This window comes from Phoxinus phoxinus, assembly GCF_949152265.1.
Source record: "Phoxinus phoxinus genome assembly, chromosome: 10".
Lineage (NCBI taxonomy): Eukaryota > Metazoa > Chordata > Actinopteri > Cypriniformes > Leuciscidae > Phoxinus > Phoxinus phoxinus.
Window position 1 is genome coordinate 14872746 of NC_136885.1, and position 22402 is coordinate 14895147.

The following is a 22402-nucleotide window of genomic DNA, read 5'->3' on the forward strand; positions in this document are numbered from 1 at the left end:
TTAAATTAAATGAGGAGATATTTTAAACAATTAAATGAAGTAATTTTGAGAGTAAAATACTTCAAACCGTTTTTTTATTATTATCTTTGCCCGTTATTACAGAGCTCCTTCATGACATAAGTGGTTATATTTTAATTATTATAACATATCTCAAAGTGTATTATCATTAAAAAATACAACAATACAAAATAGATTTAAGACTGTTCTAACACAGGAAAAGTTTGCAATTAAACACTGTAGTTAGTACACTTAAAATGACAACTAGAAAAACACAAAATACAAAAATAGATAAATACAATTTGCCAGAATCATGCAATATACTTAAATGTAACAAATATATGACGTTAGATCTTATACCTAGAATAACGGTATATCCTGGGATAGTGAAATTATCGATATAATGATACATTCCAGGAGAGCCAAAATGCATGTAACACTTACCAGATATTCCACATACAGCTTCAAATATTAAAACATACTCATATAAACACTTACAATTCAAGCTAAATTGTTTAAGTAAAACAAAGAAAACTGATGACCTTGAGGCAGTTAATCTATGATGAAAATATATTTCAGAATTTATCTCAATCATAATTAAACAAATTTCCTATTTCTTTTTACACCAACAACCCTTTAAAACATTAATATTGCATAAGGGACTTAGTAGCAACTCAAGAGTCTTTTAAGAATCAGACAAAGGTTATCACAAGTTTGTCAGTGAATTCAACATGAAATAAAGTGTCTATAAAATACAACACATAATATGACAGATATATAACAGACATGTATATACAGTAACACATATTCAGTACTTTTCAAAGAATGGATGTATGTAGATATTTATGACGTCTAAAAATATGGCACAGCTATCAGCATGAACTCAACATGATCACCTCAATATGAAGTGCAGGTGCTCCAAGAGTTGTCCCCTAACCTCTGAGGAAGGCAGATGCCCTTAGGACCTCCATGCAGTTGACAGTGATGAGAGCTCCAGTAATCTGTCTCCACTGCTTGGTCACTGGGCTCTTCATCTTATCCAGGGCCAGGTGAAGGTCCTGAATCATATCCCTGTAGCCATCCCCGTACCGCTTACTCCAGGCATACAGGAAGTCATATGCAGGCTTCCACATTGACTATTGAATAAAGAACAATAAATCAAATGGCAAATGATTGACTAAGGCTGCATAAATAATAATATAATAATTAAATATTGTTATGACATGGCATGACATGACATGATGAGGATTGGGTTAGAGCTTATTCTGAAGATTTCTTTTTGGGTTTTAGCTCACCTGTGCACTAACTTCTCCATTTTTCCCTTTATGTGGTGCCTCATAGGCAGCAATCTGGGCACTGGAGAGCTTCCCTAGTCGCTCGGCAAGTTCCCGCCATCGCACTCCAAGCTCCACTGCTGTGGACAGAATCACTATATCCTGGATGAGATGAGCTACTACGCCTTGAACATCCATCTTTAACAACCCCTGTGGGAAATATAAATAATTACTAAAACCCTTTCCTCAAAATATTGTTGTGCACAAATGTATGTCAGAATAAACTATACATACAGCGATAAGCTCATGCTGGAACTTTTTCTTAATCTTCTCTGCATGACAGTCTTCCTTGAGCTTTTCTAGAACACAGGCCACCTTCTCTGCCTCAGTTTCAGCATGTCTCCTAGAGATGGCGTCAACCGAGACCTCGGAGTAACCGAGAGCCTCAGCGAATGTTCTCCAGCTTTTGACGTGCTCCGTGACCAAGGTCTGAATAGCAGAGTACATGTAGGTGAGTTTTTTAAAAGGAATTGTCATATTATCCAAGAGGACAGGCGCGGTGAGCTTAATTCCAGTGAAGTCGATGACTTGGTCCTTGGTTATGAGCTTTAGGTTCTTACAGTGCACCAAGCCGACTCTTCCTCGAAGAAAGCCGATGTACCATTCCTTAACCTTCATCTGACCTATAGATCTAACGGTTTCCTTAGAAAGCAAAGCAATTGTATCACCTTTAAAGTATTCCAGGAGATATTCCACTCTCGGTTGTCTGAGAATCGATTTTATCGCTACCCCATACCAATGTAAATCTACAGGTCTGTCCTGAAACTTCTGGGTGATGATTTCTGGGATTGATTCCTCTGGAATGGGTGTCACTTCCCTCTGGCGATCTGCCCGGCTTTGGCTGTGTTTTTCAGACCTCAGAGGGGCAGCCTCAGGGGAGGTGACATAGAAGTCTCCCAAAGTGAGACTATTGGCATCCTTCACCTCAATGCTAAGTTTAAAGGGACTCATTTCACCTCCACCCACCTTGACCAGATCTAACGGTAGATGGAGCACTTTTCCAGCTTTAAGCTGCTCCTGCTTAACCTCTTTATTCCGATCCACCGGTTTCACTTCGAAGTTTGGATCCAACACTCTAGAAGCAATGTGAAGATCTTGAAGACCCTGTGGGTTGAACTGATGCTTTCCCCAAAGCTCCAAGACAACAGGGGGCAGATTCCTGTTACCCCTCTGTATATCAGAGAAAGGGAGCCTTGGTGGAATATTATTATGGTTCAATATGACTAGCACTACTTTGAGCGATGGGTGTATGTGCTTGGGACCATAGACGGCCAGCGTCATTTGGCGATCCAAGTAATCCCATATTGACGTTGCAGGTTGCTCCAGAACAGTGGCCTCAGCAGCAGTTATGACATACATGTGTGGTTTTAAATCAAGGAGCTTCATCTGTAACACATCATTGTATATGTAACAGTCTTTTATTTTCTGATAAGGTCCCTCTTTCCTTTGAGAGACTAGACCCACAAAAGAGGTTAAGACTTGGCTTGTGGGGTCAATTTTTACTTTAGCAGCCATTCTCATTTCCAGCGAAATACCCCCCGAAACATTGTGGTTACTGAGGTTGACCTCTAAAAGAGGGCTCAGGGTTGTGGTGTAATTGTTGTTTATTCCAGTGGGAGGATCGAGGAGAACTTTGAGGCCAACTTCTTGGATCTCACCTGGTGGGACGTGTCCCTGGGGAACATGAGCAGTAATATCGGAGTCTGGCAACTGCACAGAGCCTCCAGCGTAGTCAATCTTGCAGCAGATTTGTATGTCTGTGGCCTGAGTCTGGGCCCATCCAAGACTTTGTTTTATTAGGCTAAGATCCAAACAGGACCTGGTTAGCTGCCTATGACTTAACCAAGCCATTTTGTAAGCTTCTCTGTCATTCTTCAACCACTCAAAATCAGGATTCAGGAATGGTTCTTGAGAGCTGAGTCTCACTGACCTTTTGTCCTCCTCCTTCTCAAGGCTGTCAAGTATATCCGAGGCACTTCTCCACCTCCCAGAGCGATTTAAATTGTTTTGTCTGGGTGCTAAAAGATGGGCAAAGTTTGTTTCATCTGATGATGTGCTGAGAGAGTCTTCGTTAATACTGTCGAAGAGAGATAAGGGATCTTCTTTCAGCATGGACACTCCAGAATCATAGGTGCTGGTGAGGACGATATCATTTAAGAATGGATTTGACTTCCCCATCTTATTCCAGAAGGGGTTGGTAGTTTGTTTCGAATTTTCCACTTCTTTCGGTATGACAGGCCACTCAGAGGTTTTTCCAATCTCATAAGCATAACCCCCTAAGAAAAGAGAAGATTTCAAATGTCACAGGAGAGCTGAGAAACAAAATCCAAAAAATGTATCTAATGTATTACATTAGTTTGCATAGTAGCTTATATTTGTGAAGCAAATATAATATTTTGAAAATGTCATTCATTTAACAAATGCAATGGAAATACAGTGGCTGAATAAAATAGTAGAGAGAGAGAGAGAGAGAGAGAGAGTAATATCGGAGAGAGAGTAATATCGGAGAGAGAGTAATAATATCGGAGAGAGAGTAATAATATCGGAGAGAGAGAGAGAGAGAGAGAGAGAGAGAGAGAGAGAGAGAGAGAGAGAGAGAGATTCAGAATTACCATGAAGGTTGTTGTTGTTGATGGTCACATTTTCGTCTATATCTACCAGCGTCCCCTCCGATCTACTCCGCAGCAGATTTCCTGAACGACTGTTTGACTTTATCTTTGCGGCTGCCATTTTGTATATCCAAGATCAAATGTCTGTCTCTAATGTCAAAGCTATTGAAAAAGAATGAACAAATTAAGAGAACAAGGGCAAAATTTAAATTATTCTATCTTACGAAGGTCATCCACTACTTTTAGTGGACGATTAATGATGCCTCAGTGTTCTACAGATCGATTTAGAAGGTCTTTTATTCATACCGCAGTTAGGTTTTGTAATGAAGTTGTGTAATTCCTTGCATGGGTTGATTGTGTTGTTGTTTTTAATGTGTAATTGTCTATTTGTGTTGTTTGTAATGTACAATGGTGGCAAATGAGTTTCCCCCTACGGGATTAATACACTTTTCTAATCAAGTCAAACATAAAAATATCTGATCTTACATTCTTAAAAATATATATATATATATATTCAATTGCAGTAGCTTGGGTTCAGGAAGGACCTCTCTTATCATGATAATTTTTGCTGTATAGTGTCCTTGAGTTGCCTGCCCTATATGGTTATTGGAAATTGATTTCTTGATGTTTTATCACAGGTTCTTCAGGAAAGTGTTGCTCTGAACCAGTATATAGAAGCCTTTGTAAAGAGCTAGAGAATTCAATCGTCTTCTAACTGAAACCTATATCATTCTATTGCAGTCAGTAAATAAATTGACATTCAACTTTTTGAACATAATAACATACAATTTATGTTTTCACAAAAAAAAATCATATTAATAATTTTAATTATGCAGTTTATTCAAACAGTTAACAATCAACAATAGACGTTTACAAATAAATGACTAAACTTTATTCATAAAGAGTCTCATTGAGTCAGTCAGCGAAACTTCTCTTGTTGTTTTGAATCATTTCTTCTGTCATGAGTCTCTGAATCACTGTCCAGTATCCTCTCTGTCCTGTCTCCGGGAATGACTCATTAAATGCGTATTATGCAGTGGCAATGCATGGAAACAGGTCTGTCTTGTCTAAATATCAGTGTCTCTTATACAAAGCTTTGTCTCAGTGTATGGTAAAGGGCTGAGCTCTCTATTCAAATCAACACGCGCTAACACGCCCTGCATCCGCCACGTCACAATACACCTGTTTGTCCTGTATACCGCATGCAAACGTCATCCCACATTAAAAACATAAGCATTCTATTCTTCTCCAAGTTTCTCTATTAAATAAATAGCTTACATTTAATAATTTAAGGATCAATAAAACGCCAGGACGACACACAAGACACGCTGTCTCCTCCAATATGCATGCACATCAAATCAAAACACGTGAAAGACTTGATGTAGGCGAATTAAATACGCCTCTCTTTTTTTACTTATTCGTGCTTTGGTTGGACAAGTATATCATATACACTAAAAAATACTTAAAGGTAAAACACTTACCTGAACCATGGTATTTTTCCTCTCAGTCCTTACGATAACTTTTTAATCAGCGGGGAGTGACACCAACTGTACACCTTACACTTCTGTGTGCCTCTCTCTGCTTGAATAGTGGAGAAGTGCATACTGGGATAAGTAGTACCAAACAGTCAAACGTCGTGTATTAACGTCATTCTCAGACTCCACTACCCACAAGCCTCCACTTTATGTGTACACACAAAGCGTTGCAACACCTGAAACTACATGGAAAAAGTGGTTTCGGTATGCAAATTCATGAGAGGAAAAAATGTGTCTCTGTTTGAAAATAATACTACACACTACAGCAGCAGCACTTCAAATTCCAAATGTGAAATAGCAACATTTCAATTTTAGTAGCCTAATAGTCTTAACAAAGCAAACACAAATATTTTTGTGCATACATTTCCTAAATTTGCTTCTGTAAGTAGGCCTATAAATTCACCAAATAAGATATGGTTAATATATATATATATATATATATATATATATATATATATATATATATATATATATATATATATATATATATATATATATATATATATATATATATATATATATTTCAATCAACTTAAAGTTTTTACTAACTTAAAAAAAAGGGAAAAAAAGTTAAACCAACAATAGTTTTTTAGTTTTCCTCTGTGGCTATTTTTTTTTTTAAACATATGCATAGTTGAAACGACTTTCTTTTTTTCTATTACATTATTTACATTATGAATATTTACATATACATTATGCACATTAAAGTGCAGTTTATCCAAAAATGTGTGTGCTGAAACATCTAGTTTATAGCCATAATAATATCTCATTAATAAGGAGTAGCCTACTGTAACATAAAAATCATAAGTATATTTCATCAGGTGTGCCATTGGCTCATTAACTAAAGGAATAGTTCACTTAAAAATGTAAATTCTGTCATTTTTTGACTCACCCTCGGGTTGTTTCAAACCTGTATAAATGTATTTCTTCTGCTGAACACAAAAGAAGATACTCTGAAGAATGTCGGTAATCAAACAGTTGATGGACCCAATTTCTGAAGTGTGTATGATGACAGAATCTATTCCTTTTAATGTCAGTGACCACCCTCTAGTGGTTAACGTTAGCTAGTTCAGCTATAAATTCATTGCAACCATTTCGTAGTTGATCTAACAATACTTTTAAAGCATTTCTTATAGTTTTTTGTTAATTTACTAATTTTATTGTAATTAGTGTTAATTCGTGTTCGTTCACAAGACAAATGCATTAAAATGTTTTATAGAAATTAACCTTTTAATAAATACATTTCAGTTCATTATTTCAAAATATTATATTGCAACAAATTTAACCTAAATCAAACATTTGTATTTTATTTTGACTCATCTGAAAAAAAAGAAAAAGTACACTTGCATGATATTTTTTAGCGTTTAACAGTACGCTAAACAGCTTTATCATTCTTCCATCCTGATGAAAATCATTGTTATGATTATTTGCATATCCTGTTGCAAAAGACTGATTATAAAACTATCACATACTAACACAACTTGGAATGAGTGCATGACACATTTATTCCATGAAAATAATATAAAAGACAAAATATAAAAAAATCACATGCTTCCAGGCAACCAAAGATCTTTACATTTTAAGATCTACATTGATAATGCAATCCTAATGCTCAAAATGAATATTTGGCCTTTGAGTTCATGCCACCACCATCACCCAGAGCTTCAGGTAATCAGATGAGCCGGAATGTCCTAAGAAAGAATGTCTTTATTTTTCTTGAGCACTGGCACCTAATGTTGATCAAAAACAGATATCGTTCTATAACATTAAAAGCAGTCAAAGGTGTCATTGTGTTGTTTCTTTAAAGTGGGAATCCAAGTTTCATTTATTCTGCTCAATCTGCGGTATATATTTACTGCCACTTGAAACAAAAATAGATCTCAGAACAAAATGTTCATAATCTTTTTTTTTCTGTGAGCAAGAATGTAAAGTATAAAGGACAAAGGTAGAACCCTTTCCTTATTAGTCTCGATGTGTAACCCTGCATAGAAGTCAACTTTCTTCTTTATCAAAACACAAATGTACGGTTATTGCATTGTGAAAAACATTTGAGTTCATTGAGAAACCTGCTGTACAGGTGTCATGCATATTTAAAAGGCAGGAATTTCCCCCAGAGCGTTTGGTCTTATGAGTGTTCACTAATAATCTTAGAGAAGATCACCAAACCAGTATGCTGGCTTGCAATCACAGGAGACAAATATTCAAATTATTTCTTAGATCATGTACTAAAGTTCAGTAGTGCAACTGAGTTTATTCATACAAGCACTGTTATATAAATATAACTGGTTTGCATGCGGCACCAAAATATGGACTGAGTCATGCTCAGACTGGGTTGACATGTTTTTGTTAATATGTGTTAGAGGTCGACGCAGTTCTAAAGACAACACTCTGACTAGATCTTAGATATTGTCTAACCATGTAAGAACAACAAGCTGTAGGTTTGTTCTCAGAAACTTTATTAATGTGCGAACATTTTATGTGTGAATTATGGTAAAGGCTGATACTTCATTCAAAACCTGTAGGCCTATTGAAAGATTTCTAATAACTCTTTTTAAAGTATGGGTTTTTGTTAAAATCTTGAGGTGAAATGTAAGGTCCAGTTTGTCTATGTCATATATTATTAATACAAAAATATTTATCTCTTACTTTATTTGATTGACATAGCCTACTGATAATCTGCAGGTGTTTTTTTTTTTTTGAGACCACAGATTTCTCACACATTTAAAGCTCAGCTCAATTCAGTCAAGCTCGAGTCCTTCAAACATTTTGACTTGGTGTACTATATATTTATAGTTTTTGAGTAGCCTATGCAGATTATCAAACATCCTAAAACAATACAATACAAACAATACAAGCACTATTTTGCAAATTTACTGGTAGCCTTCTGCATAGTGCCTAAGGGAAATTATCAGCTGAATGTTCAGGATCTGGATCAGAATGTTGATGACAAACAGACACACCTGCCATTAATTATTATTAATTATAGGCTACTACTAAACTTTATTTAAAATTTAAGCCAAGGCTTAGTAAAATACAACATTAAGTTTGTGCTGACGAACTTTTCCCCAATTACACCAATGAAGTGTGACATTGCAGCAAACAGAAGTGCAACTATTATGACAGTATTCGAACAGGTTTGACGAACTCTCCCCTCCTCTACCATTGGTCGATCAAACCGCTAATCCCGCCTCCAGACTCACGCCATTGGTTGCTCTGGTGGGGATGCTCAAACCAGCAGAATGAAAACGCTCACAACGTCAGTTCTTTTATTAATTATACTATAAATGTCTTGTTTGTAGAGCCTATAAAGATCATATAAAATGTGGACAGGAATTTCGTCATTAATTCGTCGAAAAACATAACTATTTGTATGAACACTGATGAACGCGCTTCATAGCAGAAATAATTGATGGCAAAGTAGAAATAGCCTACAAAAAGAAGGTTTGTCTGCACCCCCATCTTTAAACAAAGTTCGTACCTTTTTATCAGTTCTTATTTTTTTCATATGACCTCATTAAACCCAGATTTGTCCGCTATAAGGGCAAAAGTCACAGTTTTCCCTTCTTTGCACGCCCACATTTTTCGTGCAGTATTGACTCAGGACGAGGCGTGTCCAGGTAGCACAACGCGCTATAAAACATCATGTCACAGGAGTCTTCTTTACCTTCATATTGTATTTCCGCTTGGAGCGTTTGCGATCACCACATGGGGTAAGCCACAAAAAAGTAAATATTAGATGCTTGTTTGCATCTTGCTCGTAGGTAGCCTATGTCTGTGCTTTCTGGTAAATATTACAAACCATCAAAATATAATATTTTCTATATAGAAATGTGAATATGGGTGACAGTTAACGTTTTTAAATAAAAATTATTATTTTTGTAGTTTAAAATATATATACATATATATTGTGCATTTCCGATCATACCATGTCATATTTTAATTGTAGCCTACTTCCGTTTATAACTGGTTAGGTAACGTGGAGGCGGGATGAATGATAACTTATGTAATAACACCAACATGCTAGTAAAGAAAGTGTCGTTTTATGAGTATTTGTAGGTCCTGTAGCCTATATATAAGAATATATGAGTGCAATAATATAATTTTCCTGTAATAAATCTGTTATTTGCACCATTATAATTTTTTTCATCCTCTCACATTGAATAAAAGACATTACATTTCTGAAAATAGGTTCAGTTTTTATTTAGTTTTTTGTTTTACTATATCTGCTTCTTGTGTTGCCTTTAAGGTTCTTTGCACTCTCAGGAAAAAAAATTTCAATGTGGTTCTACAGTATATAGAACCACAAGGTTCTTGAGTCAATTTTAAAGAACACTTTATGCCAAAAAGGTTCTATATAAGTAGAAGTGTCTTAAATTATTACATAATACTTTCCTGTTTAACTAAACAAAATTAATTAAAACTAAATCCATAAAATGATCCCATGGGAAGGGAATCCACCTGACAGAACCATTTTAGGTTCTATATAATATTTTCTTCTATGAGTGTGGAGATTTCTTTAGGTTCTTCAGATGAGGTTTTGATTTTGAGGTTCTTAGCACCAGTACAATGCTTTTTGTTTTCTAAAAAAAAGATTTTCCTGTAACACCAGGACTAAACCCATTTGATTGTAATTGTAAACTTTCTATTTTAAATGTGTACCTGAACCAGACTGTTCTCTCTATCTAGCAACACAAACACTGCGCTATCACAATGAAAGAAGAGCCAAACGGTCAATCGACAGACCCTCCACCTTACTTGCATGGTGTGTTCTCTATATTCACTTCACATTTTATATTTACATTCATTCAGTTGGCAAACACTTTTTTCCAAAGCGACTTACAATTGTGAAAACCTCACTTGTTATAAGAGCCAACGATATCTGTAAGCAATGGCAGTACTAATATTATATCTACATAGATAGTCTAATTTGTAAAGTGCTGGATCATTTAGAATGAATTATTTACATTCTGCAGACACCTTAGACTTGCCCCGCCTGTTCCTTAAGTAAACATAAACCCCTTTTCCTCAGAGGTGATACCTGAGGGCTTCGTCAACCTAGCTTACACCCAGGATGAGAAACCTCAGGAAGACACGCCGAATGAGGAGTCCTCTTCCAAATCAAAGGGCAACGGCCTGTTCAGGTAGAAACCTGATTTTTTTATTTTTTTATTTTTTTTGAGAAAGCATTTGTCTAAAAAAGAAAAACTGAGCATATTTGATTCGTATTGGGTTTTTACAAAGTTTTGTCATTTGTCTTTGCAAGTAGATTAATTGATCAAATAAAGAAACATGTCTGACGGTTTCAGAAATTAACCAGATCTTGGGGCAAAAACTCCACAAAAAGAGTAAAAAATGTCAGTGATATTTACAACGTTCTTAAAGGGATGGTTCACCCAAAAATGAAAATTAGCCCATGATTTACTCACCCTCAAGCCATTCTAGGTGTATATGACATTCTTTTCCTGGCTCTTCCAAGCTTTATAATGGCAGTGAATGGCCGTTTCTGTTTTGAAGTCCATCACAGCGCATCCATCCATGATAAAAGTCCTCCACGAGGCTCTGCGGGGTTAATAAAGGCCTTCTGAAGCAAAGCGATGCGTTCGTGTAAGAAAAATATCCATATTTAAAACTTTATAAAGTAAAATAAAGCTTCCAGCCAAACGAACATAAGTGTAAAGCGCTTATGCGAGTAATGTGACGCACTGCTGATATTTAGTAGACTGCGTGGCCATTTGTCCGTAAGCTAGAATTTTACTTTGTAACGTGTTAAATATTAATATTTTTCTTGCACAAATGCATCGCTTTGCTTCAGAAGGCCTTTATTAACCCCGCAGAGCCGCGTGGAGCACTTTTATCATGGATGGATGCGCTTTTATGGAATTCAAAACAGAAACGGCCATTCACTGCCATTATAAAGCTTGGAAGAGCCAGGACTTTTTTAAAAATATAACTCCGATTGTGTTCGTCTGAAAGAAGAATGTCATATACACCTAGGATGACTTGAGGGTGAGACAGGCCAGATTTATTTTATTTTATTATAATACATTTTATTATAATTTATTTATTCATTTTTATTTTATTATTTTTGGAGAATTTGTCATATGCATGTGTTACACAAAAGAAAAGCTTACTTTGCATCAATTAAAAGAAAATTGTCCTTGTTCAAGATTTGTACTGTATTAGTAAAAGAGTGTCCTTGTGTAGTATGCAAAAGTCCTTCTCTCTCCATAAAAACTATATTTAGACAAAAACTGTCCCTTTAGTTAAGTTGTTTTAATTTTTCATACTTTGATACCGGGTACTGGACAACAGAAGCATAAAGAGACCATACATGGGCACAATTATCAATTCTTCAGTATTTGGAAGAGGAGCACCAGTGATTTTCCTTGCACTCCTTATAAGTCTTTGCAATTATTTTTGGTCCTGTAATGCTTTTTCCATACCACACAGACAAGCTTGTTAACATGCTTTCAGTAGTAGCCTACACTTATAGAAGTTCATAAGGATTTTAGACGGCATATTGAACTTCATCAGTTTTCTAAGGAAGTATTGCTGCTGTGCCTTCTTGACCGTTTGAGTGGTATTAAATGTCCAATAGAAATGGTAAAATAACCTAAATAAATCTGAGTCTAAAAAGTTTTTATAAGCGTTCTTTGGCATGTGCAAAATGTTCAAGAAAATGCTTGTGTTGTATCCTTCTAATTTCTCTTTGCCATTGTTGCCAGCTTACTCTTTTATGTCAGTATTCTCTGGAAAATCAAAGTATTTAAATACTTTTGAATTTTATTAAATGCATCTAACAGTCAGAGTTCTTTTGGCGATAGTACAATGACAAATGACAATTATTTAAAAAAACATGCTATCCATGCCATTATTTTACTCACATACTGTAGTATAATGTAGGCTCTCATATTTTAGGAAGGAGGCATCAAGTTTGCAAACCCATGGTCTAACATTTTATTTCATATAGCCTACTATATTAAAAATATTCTATTCTATTCTGTTTATGGATTAGACACCATAGTGACTGAATTAATTAATTCAAAGTATTTGACATGGATGACTATGCCCCTCAATATAGTTTTTTTATATATAAAGGTAAAAAATGGCCAGAATGAAAAAAAGGTGCTGTAAAACTAGAGGGCTTTTTCTCAATTGCACTATTTCTTGTTGTTCAAATAGCAAAAAGGAAAAGAAGCCCAAAACGAAGAAAGAGCCGGTGAAAACGGTTGGATTTTTTCAGCTGGTAAGAATGTGCATCTCTTCTCACATAATTAATTTGTAGCTTTTGTAAGCAGTGATGTAACGTGCGATGCTAAGCCCTGATGGGTTTGACTCTCATGTTTGTTGTTGGCTTGCAGTTTCGGTATGCCACCTGTCTGGAGGTTCTGCTAATGGTGATCGGCCTGCTGTGTGCATCTGCACATGGCGTTGCATTGCCTCTCATGTGCGTGGTGTTCGGACAAATGACTGACAGCTTTGTGATGAGTGGGCAGCAATTTAATATGACAGGTAGCCTATATTAAATATTACAACACCCATAGTTTTGAAAGATAAGGAAACATCCATGTGAACTAATGACATAAGTCCTTCTCAAATATCTGAAGGTCTGCCAGTGTGGACTGATTTGAGTTGCTAATGTAAACTTTACCCTTAGTGTTACAGTTCAGCAATCATTTCATAAATATTTACTTGAATGAGGTTGTCTGGAACTAGGCTACTGATTTCAAGAAATGTTTCTGCTAAATGTTTGCAGGCAACTCCACTGGAAACGTCACCTACAGCAACTTAACGTGTTTGGCAGGTTCCCCTGAAATAGGCATCGAAGATAAAATGACAAGGTGAGGAGCCGTCTGGTGTCAGATTCATTGTCATTTAGTTGGCTCATGAATAATTTACAGAAGTTTCTTAATTATTTTTAACATCAGCCACTAGGTTTTGACTGTCCGAATCTTCCACCTTTGATTCTCTTCTTAGTTGATCTTTAACTTAAGCCGGTGATTTGTTTTACACAGATATGCTTATTACTTTGTTGCGATCGGGGCTGCGGTTCTGCTCCTGGGAACATTCCAGGTAATGCTTTTCCTGGTAACCGCTGCCAAGCAAACAAAAAGGATCCGGGAGAAGTACTTTCATGCCATCCTCCACCAGCAGATGTCATGGTTCGACACGCATCCGATCGGAGAGCTGAACATCAGACTTACAGAGTAGGTGAAGTGCAACCATGTTCCAGACTCTTGTTTCTGTCACCTGATATGTTCTTGGGTTACATTTCAGGTGTTTAATCTTAAAATGTATGGATCTCCTTTTTTTACCTTCCGCCGCAGTGATATAAACACAATCAACGATGGCCTTGGGGACAAGATCTGCGTGTTTGTCCAGTTCTTCTGCACATTTCTTACTGGTTTCATCATTGGTTTTATCTACGGTTGGAAGCTGACGCTGGTCATTCTTGCCGTCAGTCCTCTCTTAGCAGGATCGGCTGCTGTTTGGTCTAAAGTATGTATAAAGCTCCTTGTTTGTTTTTTTGTTGTTTGTTTTAGATCAAATGGTTTCATGAATAAACCTATACACAATGTATATTTTACCCTACACAATATATTGTATACAAACCTAATATTGTATGATATATACATATAGCCTGTGCGTGCGTGTGTGCGCGCGTGCGTGCGTGCGTGCTTGTGCGTGTGTGTGTGTATATACAGTGGTTTACTGAAAAAATTGTGTCTCTGTCTTTAAATACATTCAATTATAATTAAACATTTCTTAAGGATAAAAAAAATCTATCTCTGCAAATGCTGTAAACTAGGGAGCCCTTGCACATTAGGCTAAAGGTTACAATTAACAACATAGAACAAAATATTACATTCAGTTGCCGTTTATTTTTAGATATAATAATCAACGCTCAAATAACTAATGTAAATTGCACATAAGGCAGTTTTTGCATTAACTTCTCAATCTAATTTTAAAATTATGTTTCTACAACAATTCGTTGCTGAAATATGTAACCATTTATTTTACACAGTGGCCGTCATAACTTGTTTTCATGACAGACTTAATTAAACATAGGCCTACATTAAATAAGACAATAGATAATGAATATTTAGGCAAAAATAGTGCATAGCTATATTATGTGAAATTCTCATGTTCCTCTGTGTGTGTGGACACTGAATGACTCACCTGACTGTAATGCTACTTGGCATATTTGTTTACAAGCTGTTTTGCTTATGTCTTTCCCCGTTTGAAACACTGATTGAGCGATTAGACGAGATATGATCAGTAAGGTATGGCCTACTGTATCTTTCAACATACTTTCAGATGTTCATTCATCTATTTTAATCGCTCCGTTCTGCCACTTGAACTGAAGGCGCCATACAGCGATCTGTCGCGATTCGCGCCCCAAAAAACAGACAAAACAACATTGTTTGGATTTCGTGATCAAATTCACAGAATCTGAAATAAAATACTTTTTTTCTTATCGGAAGTAACAAAACATGGAGAGTATTGGTGGTTAATGGTTGTTAAAATGGTTAATAGGCTAACGCTGTATTAGTGCACATGCACCGAAGCGAAAGACACGTACCGAAAATTCACGTTGCGAACATGTCGTGTAGGCTATAACATTTTATTTTAATAATTCATATTTTATAAATGTAATTATTGGATTTGGCTTCAGTACAAATACAAATGTACTGTAGGCCTGTTTTGGTAACTTTATCTAAGTTAAACTATATATCTAAGTTAAAGGGATAGCCTAGTTCACCCATAAATTTAACTTTTTCAGTCAACTGTCCCTTTAAGTTGTAGGGCCCAATATAATATCTTACTTTTCTGTCATATCATCTTACTGAATCTGATTTCCTACAGATTCTTGCCACCTTGACCAGTAAGGAGCTTTCAGCGTATGCTAAAGCAGGAGCAGTAGCTGAAGAGATTCTGGTCGCTATCAGGACTGTTGTGGCATTTAACGGACAGAAGAAAGCAGTGGAAAAGTGAGCACATTCTGTACCTTTCACTCATCAAGTTCACAACAAATTTGTCATTGTCACTTAAATGTGAGATATAAGATTGAGCATTCTAAATGTGAAGAATGCGACCAAACTGTTTTGTGTGTGTGTGTACTACAGACTGAGAGTTTTCTGTGACAAACTATTTTTTGTATTTTAGGTATGAGAAAAACTTGGTGGAAGCAAAGAACTTTGGGGTAAAGAAAGCTGTAACCACTAATGTGGCCATGGGGTTTACACAGTTTGTTATATTTGGCACCTATGCACTGGCATTTTGGTACGGGACAAAACTGTCTGTGGACGAACCAGAGAATTACACCATCGGAAGGGTCATCACCGTACGTTTTTTAAGACTTTATCTGTTTCTGAATAAAGATACAGCAGGAGACACTTCTTAATAACCACTAACTTTGAAACTTTTGTCCTTAGGTTTTCTTCTCTGTGATGATTGGCTCATTCTCTTTAGGTCAGGGAGCTCCAAACTTGGAGAGCATCGCTAAGGCCCGGGGTGCCGCCTATGAGGTCTACAAAACAATTGACATGGTACAAACTTTCAGTCTGTGTTCGTTCTTCATAATAAAGTTATTTTTTTATTATATGTATGCCCATATTGTTATTCTGGATGACTGTTGCAGCCTCGTCCCATTGACAGCAGTTCAAAAGAAGGTCACAAACCAGACCACGTGAAAGGAGATATTGAATTCAAGAACATCAACTTCAACTATCCCTCCAGAAAAGATGTGAAGGTACAGTAGCATATTTTCCCACCTGTTAGGAATTGTATGTACATATTATGTCTGTTGAAATTATTTTTTAATGATTATTTTTTGATTAATTCGAATTAGTGATTTTATAATTATGTTATGGCTGATAACCAATACATGGCTTCATTAAAATTAGATACTATTTTTGTCTACATAAAAATTAAATGTTAAAACTCAAAATTCATCATTTAAATAATAAAAGATTAGTAGGAAATTGGATATTCATTTTGAGATTTGCTGAATATTACTTTTAAAGTGTTAATAAATTACTTATTTTAATAATTTTGGTAACACTTTAGTTTAGGGTCCAATTCTCACAATTAAACGAGTAGCTTATTAACATGTATATTAGGATATTGGCTGTTTATTAGAACTTATAAAGCTCATAGTAATGCCTTATTCTGCATGACCATATTCTACATCCCATAATCCCACCTAATTCCTAAACTTAACAACTACCAAACTATTAATTAGCAGTAATTAGAAGTTAATTGAGGACAAAGTCATAGATAATAGGTACTTAATAGTAAGAATTGGACCATGAACTAAAGTGTGGCCATCATTTTTTCTATCGACCAATGCTGATACATTTTATGTCTGTACAATTGGCGTATTATCGATATGGTGATGATATATATATATATATGGTGATGAAATGGTGACATACTGATGACTGATACAATGTGTTCCATCGCAGATTCTACAGGGAGTGAATCTGAAAGTGCCTCATGGAAAGACCATTGCTTTGGTTGGAGCCAGTGGCTGTGGGAAAAGCACAACAATTCAGCTTCTGCAGCGGTTCTATGACCCGGATTCAGGAGAGGTAACACTGATATGCCCAAAGAATCTCCTAATGAGCGACCATAAATCATTTCACCTCTCAGTAAAAGCTGCATTCCTTCAATACTTCACGTCATACAAAATATGTTGTCATTCAGTTTACTGCCGATCTTTCAGGAATGAAGAACTGAGTAGTTCATGAAATGTGTACGGTTGTTTAGGTGACTCTGGATGGTCATAATATCCGTTCTCTAAATGTGTGCTGGCTGAGGGAGAACATGGGTATCGTGAGTCAGGAGCCGGTTCTTTTCGGAACCACCATCGCAGAGAATATACGCTACGGCAGAGAAGACGCCACCGATGAGGATATTGAACGAGCCATTAGAGAGGCCAATGCTTACGATTTCATTTCCAAACTACCAGATGTGAGTAGTGTCAAATTTTATTTAAAAAGTTTTGACTCGGTTCTACCCCTCAAGTTATTGTATATTGCAGAACCAAAGATTTCATTATGATATCAATAAATTACTGTGTCTAAGAAATGGAAATGCATAATATATCAGCACTATTTTAATATTTGTTAATAAAAAATAAAATAAAATATTTTTGCATACACATTTCCTCTGTTTTTACATTTAGATGACCTTTTCCATCATCTAATGCTCCCTCAAAGTTAATCTTTAATAATAATTTAATAACACATATAATCTACAAATTTTTCATATGGTGGGAAGCCTAAATTGAGTGTTTACTTTTTTAATTTAGACAAAATAGACTTTTAATATCGGCCATTTATCAGTTTTTGGCCATAACATGAAATTAATTATCTGCTTCCCTTAGGTGAACCTGATTTCACCAAGCAGGACATGTTCCTGGATCAACAGTTTTGTTGATCATGGAACAACATTCCAAACAACCAATCAGATTTGAGGGACAAGTTTACAGTTTATGTCAAGTGTAGACTTACAATCAGCTTTAGGTGCTTCTACATCAGTGTTATTCACCGGTCATTTCCCTTATGGGTAGGGTTAGGTTTACAGGTATGGATAGGGTTAGGACTACTTTTGGACAGGAATTTTGTTCCAGGACACAACAAAATGTGTTGATCCAGGAACATGTCTTACTTGGCAAAATCACGGTGACCTCTTAGGGATATAGGCCAGAATTTTAAATGGGTGGATCTCTAGCACTGTATGTGTACTACACTAGTTGTGCTTACTCTGAAAATGGGTTAAATGTTTTAAGAAATTGTTTTTCTCTGAGATAGAAGCTAAACACTATGGTTGGCGAGAGGGGGGCTCAACTGAGCGGGGGCCAAAAGCAAAGGATCGCTATTGCTCGAGCTCTCGTCAAAAACCCCAGAATCCTCCTGCTGGACGAAGCCACATCAGCCCTGGACACACAGAGCGAGTCCATCGTTCAGGCAGCTTTAGACAAGGTAATGCAAAACAGTGTGACATGCAGGACATTTGCATGAGTCCTGGAAAATATATAGTCATAGTTGCAGCTCGCGAATACGAATATCTTTTATTACAGTTTTTGGTATGGTAACAAAGTTTGGTAACACTTTATTTTACAGTGTCCTTGTTTCATATGTTACATGTACTTACCATAGTAATAACAGTAAATTATGCATAATTACATGCAACTAACCCTAAACCAAAAATAAAGTGTAACCCAAAGTTTTAACCAACAAAACTGCAACACTGCAGTAAACAAGCGATACATAATTGTGTGTGTTGTTTCTTAGGCCAGAGCAGGACGCACAACCATTGTGATTGCACACCGCCTGTCAACTATCCGTTCAGCAGATATAATTGCAGGATTCAGCGACGGAAAAGTGGTGGAACAGGGCAGCCACAAGGAACTCATGGCCAAGAAAGGAGTGTACTATTCTCTCGTAATGCAACAGGTACATGTATGTCTCTCTACGTGGGAGCTATCTGATAGTGGGACAGGACCGAACTGACTTGAATTTCTCTGCAGTTGTTGCTTAAATCAGTTTTTTTTTCCAATACTTTTAGCAATATTTGTACTCTTTAATTTTGCTTGCTAAACTAGAAACTATGAAATTAATCACCTTTATTTTATTGTATTGACAGCCCACATTTTTAACAGTGATGCCAGTAAGAAATAATACACTTTTTATTTATTATTTATTATTACTTGAAAGGTTTATACATCTTTTATTATTCTTATTAAAAAAATGTCAACAAATATTAAGTATATATTTATATAATAATTATATATAATTATGATATAAGATGTAACTATACCTTTCAGAAGTTTGAGGTCAGTAATGTTTAATGTTTTTTTTTAAGTCTCTTCTGCTCACCAAGGCTACATTTGTTTGATCAAAAGTACAGTCAAAACAGGAATATTATGAAGTATTATGGCAGTAAAAAAAAAAAAGTTTTCTATTTTAATGTATGTCAACATTAATTTATCCCTGTGATGGCAAAGCTAAATTTTCAGCAGCCATTAGCCTTTTTTTCAGGATTCTCTGATGAATAGAAAGTTGAAAAACAGCAATGATTTGAAATAGAAATCTTTGGTAACATTATGAATGTCTTTACTTTCACTTTTGATCAATTTAATGCAACCTTTCTGAATACAAATTTTACTTTCTTAAAAAAACATTTTTACAGATCCCAAACTTTTAAATAATATTGTGTGTGTGTGTGTGTGTCTATTGTTTGTAGTGCCGTGACAATATAAGTGTGTGTGCGTGTGCGTGCGCATGTAAGTGTGTTGTTTGCAGTGCCATGACAATATAAAAGACGATTATAATGGAAACAATATTACCATTATAATATCACACTTAATATGTAGCCTATGCTACACAGTATACACAAGTCTTTATATGTAAACATTTCGAAAATGATTCTCTCTGAAAACTCTCTGAATCCTTTAAGGAAGGTCTCTCCAAGAAAGCATCATATTTGGGTTTCTTTGGCATAACGTTTCTTTTTTCTATTCAATTACATTACAAGACCTCAGACAGATCAAGTGAAGATCTTGATGCCAATGAAGATGACATTCAGGATGTTTCTGAGGGAGACACCGGTGAGGAATATTCTGACATAGAGACTCCTGACGGAGGAGAGGAAATGAAAATGGAGAGTGGAAGCCTTAGAAGAAGCTTAAGACGTGGCAGTGAGAGACTGTCCTCGAGAAAGAAGAAGAGCAAGAAATCCAAAAAAGACAAAAAGGTACACACTCCACAATCTCCACTGCTTTGATGCTATTGAGAGTTCATAAATGGAGTGATTGGATGATGTTAAAAATTCTCTTGTAGGAAACGGAAAAAGTTCCAGAAATTCCTTTCACTAGAATTCTGGCTCTGAACAAGCCGGAATGGCCTTACCTGGTGGTGGGCATTCTGGCCAGCCTTGTGGGTGGAGCTGTTTATCCCTGTGTGGCCATTCTGTTTGCCAAAATTATTGGTGTGAGTGTCCTTTGTCTTTATTCATACACCCGAATAAAAATCTCTATTTTGTATATTTTTGCTTCCTGCTCATCTCCCTGTGATTGTTTTAAAATAATTGATATAAAAATTGTGGATTGTACATTGTATTAGTCCCATAAGCACATAGCATTTATTATGATTTAACCAGGATGTTCAATTCTAATAGAACCTCGTCTGTTTTCAGGTGTTTGCAGAGGTCGACCCTGACGTAAAGCGACAGAAGACCTTGATGTTCTCGCTCCTCTTTCTGCTAGTTGGAGCAGTGGCCTTTATCACTTATTTCTTCCAGGTGAGATTTTGTTGGGTTATTAGTGGTGTTCGCTAGCATTTCCATTGCTTTATACTTGGGGTTAGTGGTTAGCTTAGTACTAAACTTAGTTATCCTTCATATTAGTATTAACCAACCAGAAAACCTAACAACCACTTAACCAGCATGAAGGCAATTTTTGCACAGGCACAACATTTAAATCTAGTGTGTATATGGGTTCAGCAAGATTTTTACAATGTTTTTGAAAGAAGTATTTTATGCTCATCAAGGCTGCATTTATTGGATCTAAAATAGTTCAAGTGTACACTGTTGAACTAAAGGCATTACTGGTGTAAAAGTGGCAATTCCGTTTTGCACCACCCTGTTCACTTTCTCAATGTTACCTAAAAAAATCACTACCGCACTATTCATACGAGACGCTGACATTATGCTGTCGTGACCGACAACATTCCCAACCGCCAAACTACACTCTTCCACTGAACAATTCATTGCAGGTGCAATCTTGATGCCATGCCTGCGTGAAAGCCGATCATAACTGAGGCGTTCAGAGGACGCCATCGCCAAACAGCACTTGCTGGAAGACTGCGCTCCTCAGTTTACCTCAAATCCTGCTACCCTCTAATTTAGTTACACACAATAATATATATATATATAATCAAGCCAGAAATCTTTGAAAAATCCATCAAATCTCGGATTTAAAAAAAATTATCAAATTTAGATCTTCCAGGCACACCGTAGGATTGGTCAGGACTAATTATCTCACCTAAAACTTTCCCTAATCTTATCGCCAATACTTTGGACCAAATTGTATAGTCAGAGCACAGTAAAGACACTGGTCTCCAATTTTTAATCTCACTCAAATCTCCTTTCTTTGGGAGGAGAGTAAGAACTGCTCTCCGACTACTCAGTGGTCGAGATTAGTTATATTTCAGTTGAGAATCATATACTAGAATCGCCTGAACGACACATGTTTCACAAACCCCGATTCACACCCTATAGCGATCTTTTTTTATGGGAGCAATCAGTTTGCCAAAGCGTGACAATTCCTTAATCAACATCTCATCCTTAATAAAAGGAGGTACATTTGAAATGGTGACTTTTTTTAGCGGGGGTAGAAAGAGGTAGTAGCCTACTGGGGTAAATAAACCACGTATGTTTATTCCCTTTCCAACCACTTAATTTGCTTTCTCCGCCATACTCCGGAACAGTACAATTGAGTTATTAATTTTGGACGCCGCTAACACACTCATGACCCACTACATCACCAACCGCCACACTACACTTCGGTTCACACACCTTCACACTGTGGCGCCACTTGAGTGAATTGAGAACTTTAACTCCCTGAGTCGCCAACTCGCCATGCCTCCCAGTACGAAGACTGGTTTAGGCGCTCAGTTATTAAATAGGCTTCTCTGTTAATTTCACAATTACGACGGGCGTACAAAAAAGCCCACACACTCACCACACCACTCACTCCGCTCAACAAACGCTCGCACATGCGCACACACAGTGAGAGAGAGAGAGAGAGAGAGAGAGAGAGAGAGAGAGTGAATGTCTAAATATACATGCGAATGTAGTGTAGAATAAAAGCAAATGATTGTACTTTAAAACACTGTTCTAAAAATTATACTGTTTTACT

General features: G+C 36.4%; 2 protein-coding genes across 2 annotated transcripts in view; one reads left to right on the plus strand and one right to left on the minus strand.

Annotated features, from left to right (window-relative positions):
* Positions 1-25: 25 nt before the first annotated feature.
* Positions 26-6447, minus strand: macc1 (MET transcriptional regulator MACC1). The gene is made up of 6 exons (XM_079627055.1): positions 6386-6447; positions 5422-5518; positions 3944-4102; positions 1566-3607; positions 1293-1481; positions 26-1133 (listed from the first exon to the last, which is right to left on the minus strand). Exons 3-6 carry the CDS (start codon positions 4059-4061, stop codon positions 930-932), a joined length of 2553 nt encoding a protein of 850 aa, XP_079483181.1. The 5' UTR covers positions 4062-4102; positions 5422-5518; positions 6386-6447; the 3' UTR covers positions 26-929.
* Positions 6448-8750: 2303 nt separating this feature from the next.
* Positions 8751-22402, plus strand: part of abcb5 (ATP-binding cassette, sub-family B (MDR/TAP), member 5) — a 19969-nt gene continuing 6317 nt past the window's right edge. Inside the window, exons 1-20 of the mRNA XM_079624613.1 lie at positions 8751-8916; positions 9066-9185; positions 10162-10237; positions 10505-10616; positions 12658-12721; positions 12837-12987; positions 13232-13316; positions 13491-13682; positions 13803-13974; positions 15343-15467; positions 15643-15820; positions 15912-16025; positions 16118-16228; positions 16944-17069; positions 17248-17451; positions 18294-18464; positions 18777-18938; positions 20020-20238; positions 20325-20474; positions 20680-20784. Coding sequence (XP_079480739.1) covers positions 10186-10237; positions 10505-10616; positions 12658-12721; positions 12837-12987; positions 13232-13316; positions 13491-13682; positions 13803-13974; positions 15343-15467; positions 15643-15820; positions 15912-16025; positions 16118-16228; positions 16944-17069; positions 17248-17451; positions 18294-18464; positions 18777-18938; positions 20020-20238; positions 20325-20474; positions 20680-20784 — 2493 coding nt within the window. The 5' untranslated portion in view covers positions 8751-8916; positions 9066-9185; positions 10162-10185. The remainder of the gene's footprint in view (positions 8917-9065; positions 9186-10161; positions 10238-10504; positions 10617-12657; positions 12722-12836; positions 12988-13231; positions 13317-13490; positions 13683-13802; positions 13975-15342; positions 15468-15642; positions 15821-15911; positions 16026-16117; positions 16229-16943; positions 17070-17247; positions 17452-18293; positions 18465-18776; positions 18939-20019; positions 20239-20324; positions 20475-20679; positions 20785-22402) is intronic.

Bases quoted from the DNA above. Each gene is read 5' to 3' on its own strand.
- macc1 (XM_079627055.1), bottom strand. From the start codon at position 4,061: ATGGCAGCCGCAAAGATAAAGTCAAACAGTCGTTCAGGAAATCTGCTG. The intron at 3,608-3,943 runs GTAATTCTGAAT...CTCTTTTCTTAG, and splicing joins CAACAACAACAACCTTCATG to GGGGTTATGCTTATGAGATT. The intron at 1,482-1,565 runs GTATGTATAGTT...TATTTCCCACAG, and splicing joins TCCAGCATGAGCTTATCGCT to GGGTTGTTAAAGATGGATGT.